General features: G+C 39.0%; 1 protein-coding gene across 1 annotated transcript in view; it reads right to left on the bottom strand.

Moving 5' to 3' along the window:
- The window catches only part of ENPP1 (ectonucleotide pyrophosphatase/phosphodiesterase 1), a 57,071-nt gene that overhangs the window by 10,864 nt on the left and 33,416 nt on the right, over positions 1-12,791 (bottom strand). The window contains exons 12-17 of the mRNA XM_075145845.1: positions 11,210-11,318; positions 9,893-10,024; positions 8,315-8,346; positions 7,010-7,137; positions 5,847-5,916; positions 2,532-2,619 (exon numbers count right to left, since the gene is read on the bottom strand). Coding sequence (XP_075001946.1) covers positions 2,532-2,619; positions 5,847-5,916; positions 7,010-7,137; positions 8,315-8,346; positions 9,893-10,024; positions 11,210-11,318 — 559 coding nt within the window. The remainder of the gene's footprint in view (positions 1-2,531; positions 2,620-5,846; positions 5,917-7,009; positions 7,138-8,314; positions 8,347-9,892; positions 10,025-11,209; positions 11,319-12,791) is intronic.

Here is a 12,791-nt window from a genome sequence, read left to right as displayed (position 1 = left end):
CTTCAGTTAATAAGCATCACTAAAGGCTAAAGCCACAAAAGAACCTAGACAGAACATAGGTTCTGCCCGCTCAGAGACACTTCACACACCTTCAAAATACTGAACAGATCAAGCCCTATTTCATGCTTAATCCTCACTAGCATTCATAGATTTGTTGTTCCTCCACTTAACTCATACCGAATCTATGAAATAAGATATTTTCAAAACACAGCAGGTGATGAGACACACTTGTATCCAAAAGCTTGGTGTCTAGATCACTCACCTGGAGCACAAGAGTTAGAGCTGAACTTCCCTGCCTACCTGGGGAACTGAACACATTTCTCCCTGCACTATGCCACTCAGGTACACTTCATCCCTCCAGATGAAGCTGTTTTGCTTTGGAAAGAAGAATAAAACCACCTTTCTAATCCTAGCAGTCCCTGCTTCAATGAATACATTACACAAAGCAGTGAAAAACCAAATCAGAACCAGTCCTGGAACTCAGGTCCCCACTTCAACAGCTAAATTACATTGTTATGTTCCTACTATTTTAAGCGGAGTATCCAGGAACTCACAACACCCCAAAAATCCCTGAGATTGGGGATTTGAACACCTTGAAAAACATGAGTTAAAAATTCCCAATTCAGACAAGACAATTAGAGGTACATATCTGGTTCTCATGCTTTAAGTGCTGAGATATTGGACAAATGGGAGACAGTATCTCTTCTCTGGCTGCACTTTGCAAGAAGGTGCAGTCAGGCACCTCCATGAGAAACCCTAGAGCCCCAAAGGACAAGTGAAAGAAGATGCCTTTCTGCAGTCCAGAAGGCACCTAAGCCCTGGGCAAGGAAAAGGTTGAGTAAGTCACCACGCTTCATTTTCTACCTGAAAGTTAACGTGCTGGCTTTTGCACATCCTATTCTTCTAATTCTTTCTATACAGGATGGAGGAAATCTAGACCTCAATGACTGCACTTAAACCATCTGATCTGTCACTGAACTTGCTTCACTGAGATGGCAGTAAGGACCCTACCCCTCCCACGCAGCATACACAGAACAGATCGGGGGGGCACAAGAAGGTGGTTCAAGAGCAATCATGGCATGAGAAGACCACAAAGCATACAAGGCTGTGAGAGACACGCTTCCTGACAATGGCCTGTTTCCTATTCCAGCAAAGAATTTAAACACGTGGTTTAAGTGTAGTATACCTGAATATCGCCACTGATCTCACGCACGTGCACTGCTCCCGTTAAGTGTTTTCTGGATCAAACCCTTTGGTAATACTTTGTCTCTCAGAGATGCAGATGTTAGAGCAAGTATAGATCCTGGCAAGAGAGAGAAGCAGGCAGGAAATAATGGAAAACAGGTGAAGACCTCAAGGGGAATAAATGAACAGGAAGTGGTAGAACTAGACTTTTGAAGAAACCATGAAATACAGAACAAAGGAGAAGGGACAAAGGAACAAGGAGTCACAGTAACATTGTGTTTGAAAGGGGGAAAAAAAGGAGGGCCGCAAGGTGTCTAATTTTCAGAAAGAAACACCACTTCTCTGGTGCAGTGTCAGAAAATAAAGTGAAGAATATCTGCATATGGAGTGTGCTGTCTGCGATTTCTGCATGGAACAGAAATCAATCATGAATTCTAGAGTGACACCATAGAGGGGTGAGAAACAGGAAACCTGACTATTGCAGAGACAACTTGCCCTAGAGTGAGACTCCAAAGCAATTGCACTACAGACTAACAAGACAGTTGCAGTCCATCAAAAGACCAAAAAAAAGTATATTTGAAACACCTGTTGTATTAGACAATGAGAATGGACAGAGAAACATCCAAATCTAGTATTAAAACATACAATACATAAATTGAACAAGTGACACATACAATGATGAATTCGGGAGGAGGTTTATTATATGAATCAAGTAAACAAAAATAAAAAAAATCTAAATTTTATCCAAATTAAAAACCTATTTATATCAAGTAACTAAAATTAAAAATATGGTAAAGGAAAACAACAAATAAGAAAACACATGATATAATACAAGGAATTGTTCAAGTGCATAAAAAGCAGAGGGGGTGAATAACTCAGGCTTTCGGGAAATGAGCTGCCTGGCAGCTGCACCCATACCCATTACTATGCTTGTTATTTATTGTTCTGTCTGAATAAGGTCACCTGAGCGATTAATCTGATAAAGCCTCTAGTCAGATATGAGAGAGAAATATCCCTTCTTGATGGTAGAGAGATTGTGAAGTAGTCAGTTTTAATAAGTGTTGAGTCAAAGCGCCAGCTCTGGAGCAGCCAGAGGAACACACAGAATGATCAGTGGAAAGGAGAGATACAAGGTGGCCTGACCAGTAGATCATAAACAGCCGTTAGTTGTTTAGAAGCTGGACCTTTCTCAGAAAAAACAAACAGCTTTTTATTAGTGAAAATCAGCAGCAAGTCTTAAGGACAAATTTCTAAGGACACTAAAAAATCTGTTATTAGAAGATTTACAATGCCCAAAAGATACTGTATTTCACTGAGCAAAGATGACCCCCATCAATTGTACTTACCACACATTAAATTATATACTTCAATGTTTTCAAAGGGATCAACTTGAGTACGAAACTTGAATCCTGGTCCAAACCCAATAAAGATAGCCTAGGATTTACAGAGAAAAGTAAAGAGGAACTCTGTTTAAGACAAGTTGAAATGGAAAATATCTTCAAACTTAGAGAGCATTTTCTTCCAAGAACTTAATCTTTAGTTTACCAACATAGCATGGATCAAGTCAAGAGCATGTTTTCTTAAAAAAAAAAAAGTAAACGTATAACAATGATTTTAAAAAGTAGTAAAAGAGTATTAGGAAACCCGATTCTGTCTCGTTGCCTTTAAAAAGTTGCTGTCAGCCATTTATGAAGTCCTTTGCTCTTCTCTGCTTTTGAAGAAGTTAAATTCATTTTCTTAAATGCTTTAAGAGATTTAATGGAAACGTTGAGCCAAAACAACCACATTTCATACCCTGTAAACAATTTGGAAGCTTTTAACTTAAGGCTATAAAAACATCTGTCAGTAGCAATGTTTTAAATGGTTTAAGCAATGGCAGGATCCTAGGCTTCTACGCCTGGTTTGCAGCTGTTCTTTCTCCTCCTCCTTGCACCACTTCCTGAGCTGTACTGGCACACGCTATTGTGCAGCCATACAGTGAACCTGATCCAGGAACGCAGCCAGCTCAGAAAACTTACTTTTTTCCTGCTGGCTCTTTTCCTTCTGGTTCAGTTCCCCGACCTACTTAAGTCTGCAGCCACGTAAAGCTTACACTAGCACAGAGCAGGGTTTGCTGCAGGACTAAGAACAAGGAGACAAGGGCAGCAAATGCTTAAACTCAACTGCTGCCAAAAAGATTGTTTTTAAACTTGCCCTGAGATACTCAGCGTATTTTTAATTAAGTGAAACAGATTGCACCCATCTGTGGTATCAAGACACTGAATGAGTGATGGATGCTTTGCACTCTATAGCGTCTTCCTGGGTAAGATCTCAAAGCTCTCTGCAAACAACACAATCGTCTCAGATTTCATAGCTGTGTGGCAAAAGTAGACGCTAAAAACTCAACTCTAACTTCTTTTTTGAGATTAAAGCATAAAGGCAGGCTGTCATTCTGTAACTGTTGATACTAAAATCTGTAGGCTAATAATTTACTTAACAAGCCTAATTTGAACCAGATGAAGCAGGAACATGCTACCTCTTTTCTGTTGAACTAGTTAATTACACAGTATGAAATTTATGCTGCTATAATGTGTGCTGTTAGCCACAAAAGGGTAAGTTATATCTGTTTTAAGACCAATTAGGGATGCTATGAACTGACAATCCCAAATCTGACAAAAAGTTTGAATCGAGTCAACCTACTGAAAAAAATTTACACAGTCAAACTGTAGCAGAGAGAGAATATACTAAGCTGGTTTTTGGCATCATGTGGCCTTGCTGGTTGTAAGCCATTACTATCAACAGTATCAAAACCTATCAAAAGGTTTTCCATTGTCAAATCAGGGAAGAAGAGTAGGTCTGGAAGGGTAAACTGATACAAAACTACAGGTTTTGGCTAACAGTTCTTAAAAATCAGTTTGATGCCAAGACTACGTAATTCTACAACACATGAAAAATAAGGCTTTTAAGAGAAATCTATGCTTTACATGGACTACATAGGTCTTTCAATAAAACTTGTTTTCAGTAACTTTTTGAATACAGGGTTCTCTCTTTATAGATGTGTTTAAACATATTCACTGTAATAGTACCGGGACCTCACAACCGTTAGTGGATTTTATCCCGAAAATAGCTTTTTGAAATGAATAGTATTGCCTTTCATTTTATTGATAGCAGAAACTAAAGTGGAGGATAGGTTAACTTACTTCCCCAAATTAGATGCAGCTGACTAAGGATCTGATTCCATGTTTCGCTATGATCCCTTCCCATTTCTCATTAAAGAGAAGAATTTAGGGACTCTCCTTATTTTAAACATGACTGACACGCTCTCTCCTGAACAGACTACCTCAAAACAGTGATACCTAGTCTATCATGACGCAGTAGAATTAGAGTTGGGAGATCATTTAGGCAACTTTTGCAAAAGACAGAATCAGAAGTAATTATGTTATTTCTGAAAGTTGCTTGTCTGACCAGTCGTTAGGTGATTCCTGTGGTGGAAGCTCCACAGACTTCCAGGGCAAACTGTTGTACTCATTAATGGTTAAAACAGTTTTCTAATAACGAAATTAACTCCCCTTTACTGCAGTTTAAGCCTGCTACTTCTGTTCTCAGGCACCCCCGACAACAAAGAATGGACTGCCCTTACAGACCAGGGGACTGGCTGGCGAGGGCACAGCTTTGCTTGCCAGGGCCTGGGTGACCCCGCGGACAGCAAGCCGAACACGAGCCAGCAGCACACCCTGGCAGCACAGGCAGCCAACAGCATCCCATGCTGTATAAAACAGAAGCTCAGCCAGCAGGTTGAGGGAAGGGATTATCCGTCTCTGCTCAGCATTTCTTTAGGCCACAGCGGGATACTCCACCTCCAGCGTAAGAATGGCATCGATAAACAATCATCGCAAATTCAGTGGAGAGCCCTCAAGGTGGCTGGGGGCTGAAGCTCTTGTCCTGCAAAGTGGAACGGGCTTGTTCAGCATGGAGAAGAGACTGCTTCAGGAGGACCTAACAGCAGTCCCCCAGTACCTGCAAAGAGGTCACCAAGGAGATAGAGCCATGCTCTTCAGTAGCCATGCTACACAGTAGGAGGCAGAGAGACAACAGGCATAAATTGAAACGAGAAAGGTTCTGGCTGGCTATAACTAAACACATTTACACCATGAGGACAGTCAGGCAGTGGAATGGGTTGGTTAGAAGTTGTGAAGCCTCTGCCCTTGGCAGTTTTGAAGATGCAACTGCATAAGGCCTTGAGTAAACTGGTCTGATCTCACAGCTGACTCTGTTTTGAGTTGGAGGTGGGACTAAAGACCTCCCACAGTCCCTTCCAATCTGAATTCTCTTATGATCTACAGTTACTGTATTTGAGGATTTGATGAGATAAGTTTTCTCTTTTCCTGCTTTTAATGTTACATCAAAACAACTTGGCACAACTTTATACTCTTACCAGCACAGTGAAATCTCTAGGGTAAGTCCTGTTGGGTTTTTGCCCAACTCTTACAACAATGGAATCCCACCCAGTGTGGGTTACCCAGCACATCACAAAAGCAATCATACAAATGCTTGATTTCTTTAATTGCAGATGGAATAGTATCACAGCTCTTAAAAAAAAAAAATCTCAACACCCAGCAACCACAACATTTAGAAACAGAAGGAGCTAAAAATAAGAGCTAGCATAAGTTTTCAAGTCTCACCTGCATACTGGGGAAGCGATTGTCTGAGCCATGAAATCCACCTGTGCAGCTTTTAATCTCAAGCGGTTTCCTATTAAAAATTCACAGTTTATATAACTCACACTTTACAAATCATATCAGTATAAAATATATTCGGTGATGCATTGTTTACTTGTCTATTTAAAGATTTTTAGAGGCTTGTGCATAGGGAATAGAAAGTCTTTAAGCTCTGGAAGAGAACGCCTTTAAAATCAGAATGATAAGTTTTCTCTGCAAATGTTATCCCTTTGGAATTCTCAAGGGTCCATCACAGTCATTTAAAGTAAAATATCAAATGACATATGAACAAAATGTTTGTTCTCAGGATAACAGATTTTCACTTCATTGTCGTTTGGGTAACAGAACTTTACAGTACTTGTTATAACTAGTTTCTTAAGGGGTTTTTGTACATTTTTTATTAAAAAACAAATAATGTAATTTAGAGCATTCAGTTGGGCATCTTACAGTCTAATAAAAACAAATCTGCAGCATATGCCAGGTCCATACATATTATTTAAACATGTATAGTTCTAGTAACCCAAACCTGATTTTCATGACTGGCACACGTTTACAGTGTTATACAACAGGACTTACTGAATACATGGACTGAAAAACTCTTTCATGATGAAAACACTGGAGTATCACAGAGGTGTTCAAAATTATATTATTATAGCAGATGCCATTATTCTGGGAGTTGTAAATTCATTGGTCTCAACAAGTAAGGTAATTAACAACAGTGGGTTCAGTAAATTCAGTGTATGCCAGTGGATCGCTCACAAGACTGATTCAACCAAGTAGTTATGCACAAGCTTAGCTTTCATGACTCGCTTTGGAAATTCCTAAAGCATGGCAAGATGTGCTCAAGTATCTGGCAACGGGGACCTTAGTGTCACAAAGTCTGCCACTACCTGCATGCTCAGCAGGGAGAGTATCTATAGCTGCCAGTTTAAAATTGAGCCTCCTCAGGCCAGCAAAAACTGTAGAGAAAAGCACGCATTGTTTATTTGCAATGTCTCTTTGCTATGACAAACAAGAACACCAGGCTCCAATAGCTATCATTGAACTCTAAGCATCTGGAAGAGAAAAGCTATGAGGAAACAAGAAATTATTTGCTATATAATCAAGTACTGAAAACTGTAACTTACCTAGCAAGCTGCCATTGGGAGTCTAAATAAAAGTGCAATGGTTCAATCCGGTCGTTATAAGAATAATGAAAACGCTTGGGTAGCAGCTGTTTCATATAAGCTTTGAAAGGCTGATTTGGTTCTATGCACTGAAATGTTTAATTTAAAATATAAAATGTACATTTCACCAAACTTTTGCTCATGTCATGCACAGTTCTTATAAAGCACTTCAATTGCAAAGGGTCTGCAATAACTTCCACTAAGGACAATGGGACTCCATCAGGTTTGGAGTCATATGGTCTGGGACATAAATATTAATAACTATTTAAATACCAAATACTCACTGGTTTTGCATTCAATAGTTATTAGAAGAATATTTATATTGGATTATGGACATAACTTACTCTTTTTTTTTTTTTTCTTACACCCTACAATTATACAGAACCAAACAGTACTGCTTAGAATTAATAAAGAATTACACTGAGACATGAACATCATGATACTTTCAAGTGGTAGGAGACTATCCAGTGTAACAATTCTACAGCTCTGTAATACAGAAAGTAACAGACATTCAAAGGTTTTTTAGATTGGTCACTCAGGGACAAATAGATTTTTCCACCAACTAAGATCCATTCATGATTAAAAAAAAAAAAAAACAACAAAAAAACAAAACACCCCTCCCCCCCAAAAAAAAACCCAAACGACCAAAAAACCCTCAACCAAACAAAAAAACCCCTCTACTGTAATAGTGGAATTTTTGAATACAGAAGTCATTTATACAAACTGCACAACTCTCACCGACAGCAGTGTCTGCACAACTGAGAGGCAAACAGATTGCGGTACAGGGATGAAAACAGAAATCAGGTATAGAGCAGAAAAACAAATTCTTTAAGCTGGAACTGACATAAAAGAATCAACATCCTCTCTCAAAGCTGTTTATCAAAAATGTGTGATCAAGAAAATCTTATGCTTGTCCAGGAAATGGAGCTGAGCTTTACACTGACTTGGCCCGTAGCCAGTATGGTCCAGATACACAAGTTCTCCAGTTTGAAGAGCAACATGATACAGTGCTAGGTAAGAGTTAGTGAAAAGAAATGAACACAAACCCTTAGTTAATGCACAACCACAATAGCTATATGACACCTTACTCAACTTTGACCTTCCCTTCCCCTGCGTGGAACTAGTTTTGTTGTTGTCGTTAACTCTATAGCATATGGAAGGTCACTGATTCAAAGTCCAGTTGCTATTTAAGTAGTCCAGCAAACAGCTGATCCCTGTAAATGTCAGCAGAAATTAAGCTAAAACAACAGATAAGATGACACTTACTGTGAGGTTTCTGACAATGCCTTCATAATGAACTGGAAGAATCATATGTAAGAATTAGTCACCTAAGTTAAAAAAAATCAGATGTAAAATGAAAGCATTCCCATCACGTAATATAATTAGCTTAGCTTCAAAAAATTTCTGGACATAAATTATTTTTCCAGAATGAAAACCATATGGAGCAAAACAATCACTAAGCTGTCAAGCCATTGCTTTTACGAAATTTTAGTTCACAGTCTCTCCTCCCCTTCCTTACTTATTTACAGCTTTAAAATTTTAAAACATATTAGCCACAGTTGGAAAAACAATCTAAGAAGTAAGTTTTCACAGAAGAGGCAACTAAATGCTGTGCTAATCAAGCTGGACTTTTCCTGCTTGCTAATAAACTTCTAAGGAAAAAGGAACAAATACAACTATCAGGACAGCAGTTTTATCTGGCAAGCATCCTTGGAAAGATAGCCAAGTGCAAGCTGGCTAAGATTCAGATGCTTAAACTCAAGCCAAAAGGGACCATTACATAATTTAGTTTGACATTTTGTATAACACAGGCCCATTACACTTCACACAGTTACTCTGCCCTGATTCTGATATCCAATGCTTGACTAAAATACATAAAGGATTACACTGCCAGGGAACCATTAATAATTCCTGCATAGATACATGCAGTGCTACAACGACAGCTATGCTGCTTCATGAAAACAGTGCACATGTCAAAAGCAGAAGATACTCTGCTTTTCTTCTTCCTGAACTTGTTTCTCCAGGGAGAACCTGGAACCGCATTTGACTCCCACGTTCTCCAGGGAAACATTTGAAACAGTTTAGAATAGCATCAAGCAATGAAGTAAACAGAACTTAAAGTCACTGGCGTTGACGCCTGCAAGTTTTAAAGGGCATGGAGAACAATAATCTAGGTAGAAAAACACCCTACGAAACGTGAAGGAAACGCCTGTATTCTACATCAAAAAGTACCAAAAACTGCAAGCATTAAGTGTTCACCTGAAATGAGACTGCATAATGAATCAAAGTTTAAAATATGTAAGCATTCATTGATTTTTACTCAGGTTTATTATCTTATTTATGTTTATTTGCAGTTTATTCAACTGCTGTCAGGCCATTAGGCCATGTTTTAATAACTAGGAAATATATTACAATATTCATAAAATAGTATGTAAAAGATAGCAACAATCTAACATTCCTTTAAGACAGAAATATAGCAAACCTATACATAAACTGGTAAATCAGGAAAAGAGGTGAGACATAAGGGGGGGGGGATTTTCGGGCGGTCTTGAGTACCAAAGATCTGATTCAAAGGAATGCCATTCACAAGGCAAAGAGCATTTGCAGTTGGTCACGCTGAGGCAGCCCACAAAAGCTATCTGTAGGATTCAAATACACTTTCAGAGCTGCAAAGTCAAATGGTCTTTAAAAGCACTGGTGCACTACTCAGTATTTCCTCTTCAACATTATCCAGGTTGTCCCTAGTTGACCTCCACTCAGTGGAATATGTGGATCCTAAGTTTGTATTCATAAAGTACAAAAGCGTATAACCGAGTATCAAAAATTAGTTTAGCAACTACATACAAGAGAAATACTCATCTGGAACATTATTAGGTCTTAGGCGAGCTGCAGGACCAGGTACTACTATGAAATCCTGAACATCATCCAGATAGGTGTTCAGATATGCTGTTTTTCTGCAGCTCCCTGCTTCCATTCCTGCAAAAGGAAATAAATTTTATTTAAAAATGGGAACATCCATGTAGACTAGCCTTGCTGAGGAGACATGTAACTTAAGTTGTAGAAGTCAGAAAAGTAATTTCTCAGGTCTTTTTATGAGCAACCCCAAGACATCTGATCCAAGGCGATCACAATACCCGTGTATTGAAGAAAACAAAACATTACACACAATCAGCCATTTCCTCAGCTGAGAAAGACACTCCAATTGAATAAATAGACAAATTTTCTTCTCTGAAGGGAAAGAAGTCTTATGAAATGAAGAACAAATAGTAATGGGCAGACCAAATATTCATTTAGCCCAATATCCTACCTAACAGTGTTCAGTAACATGTCTAGAGAAATACCCAATACGCACAGCAATTATGGACTGATCTTCCTCCCAGTGTTCCTTAACTATTCCAGTTTCCAGAAGTCAAAGGGACTTTGAGTTGCATATTGCATTTGAACTCTTACGTTTAATAATTTTTGACAGGTTTACCCTCCATCAATTTTGTAAATATTTTTTAAACCTGTATAGATATTTGGCTTGGATCATTCCCAGTGGCAATGAGCTCTGCAAGTCAATTTTGTGCTGCATGGAAGTGTGCTTACATTTTGTTTTTCAGGAAAAGAAGCAGAAAAAAATTTATTGGTAAAATACATAACTTATTATAGAAATAATTCCAGAAGTATAGAAAAGCTATTACAGAAATAAATCAAAGTTTCATATCCACATGGATAAGGGAACTGATAACTGATAATGGATAAGGGAACTGATAACTGAAAGGAAGATATGGCTTGTATTTTCACTTCTTCAGCAACTCACAAACTATTGCTGTGTAGTGTAGTTAAGAGACAGAATAAAATTAAACCTATTTTTTACAATTCACATTTTTTATTCTATTTCTTTTATCAGCTGGTAATGATCACAGGAGGATTTAGGAATAAAATATGAAAATTATTGAATCTCTCCCTATGTTCTCCACTTTCTCCCCCCCTCATAAAACAGTCTGATTCTGACCTACACTGATTATCTTTCACACCATCTTGATTACATAAAATGTAATTTCTAGGTATTAGCTGGTTCCTTAACCTTGCCAGAAACATGCAAATGTAAACTCAGAGTATTACTTTATAAAAACAGCCCTTCAAAATTCTGATATATTTTATAAAAATCAAGTTTACCGTGATCTGATATAAAAATAATGTTCAGGCATTTATGCAAGTTCATTTGTTTGAGCCCATCCATCAGCATCCCCACTATGTTGTCCACTCTCTGTAATGCCATAATGACCTGCAAGACAAAACCAGGAATGTAAAGTAAGTGTTAATCACTTCAATTAAAAAATAAATTTATTTCTAGGGAGAGTGAATAAATTTAAACTGTAACAGTACATGCTAATAAAGAATAAGGAGCTCTTCTTATAGACCATTCAAGGCTAGATGCAGTCCAGAAATAAACGAAGGACACAGGGGACCTAAACCTGTGCAGTAACCCCCAAACTCATGACAGGGATCACATACAGCACACGCTAACAGGAGGAACTGTGAGGACAGCAGACTTACAGCATTCTCAGTTGAACCTGCTTTTTGTCTGTTCCTGCTTCTCTCAGTTCTGCACCCTTTAGATGCATAGTCTTTACATCTACTGAGAAAGGACTCAACAGGTACACCTATACAGCTAAACAAAAATGGGGGCCCGCAGACTGCCTAGCACCTGCACTGCTCAGGGCTACCTCCGTCTACAGAAGCCTGGCTGTATCTACACTACACAGCTCTTGGCCCCAATTTTTTCTGGGCCCCACACCGTACTAAGACACAGCTACACATTTTTATGTTATTTCAGTTGAAGATGTTAAAGCAAACAAAAAAAAAAACAAAACACCACCCTGTATCATAGCCAGTGAGGGTGGTTTTAAAGTATGAAATTGAGGATGTTTTTTGCATTACCAGGGCCACAACCAAGGACAAGAGGGAATGCCTGAGCGTGCCGATGCTGATGGGAGAGTACCAGAGGGCTGAAGAGAATAGAGGAAGCTAAGCCTGCGGCACTCTTCCTCAAAATCCCTGTCGGGAGAGACCCTGGAGCAAATTGCCCTTGAAATCGTGACTAGCTATTAGCCTCAGAGCAAACCAGTTTAAAGGGACTGAAAAAGCCAAAGAACAAGCTACCAGTCCAGCACTGTTCATGATCAGGGGTCTGGCGTTCAAGCTCACTTGTGTAGGTACAGCCGCCTGGGCTACTTTTGAATACTTGCTAAGCAAATAAACCAAAAAAAAAGTATTTTTCAATCAAGTCATTCTGCTACCTTTCAATCAAGTCATTCTGCTGTCTGGCTTTGTGTGAGCAAAGACAAGATGCTGCGGGGGAGACTATGTACAAACCCTCAGGGTCTTTCTCTCGGAAGCATTCCTGACATACAAAACTTCAGACCCACTTATTAACCAAAGAAAAGGATAACCAGTTTAAACATGTTCCCTATACTGCAGTTCCAATGAGTTGTCTGCTACTTCACTGGGGTCATCTTACAGTTCCTTACAGGAACAGTAACTGCTCACGCCTCAAGAGAAATTGGCAAGAGCTTTTTACTGTCGTCACCACTGAGGTTAAATACCTAGTTAAGATGCCCAAACTTCCTGACCATGCAAGATGAGAGAATTTTACAATGTTCCTGAATTTCCAAGAGCACTGTCCTGGTTCCAGCTGGGACAGGGTTAACTTTCTTCCCAGTAGCCTGGGGGGTGTGCTGTGTTTTGGGTTCGGTGT

Source organism: Calonectris borealis, chromosome 3 (genome assembly GCF_964195595.1).
Source record: "Calonectris borealis chromosome 3, bCalBor7.hap1.2, whole genome shotgun sequence".
NCBI classification, from domain to species: Eukaryota; Metazoa; Chordata; class Aves; order Procellariiformes; family Procellariidae; genus Calonectris; species Calonectris borealis.
Note: the sequence above shows the minus strand (reverse complement) of the source record. Positions and strands in the feature narration are given on the sequence as shown.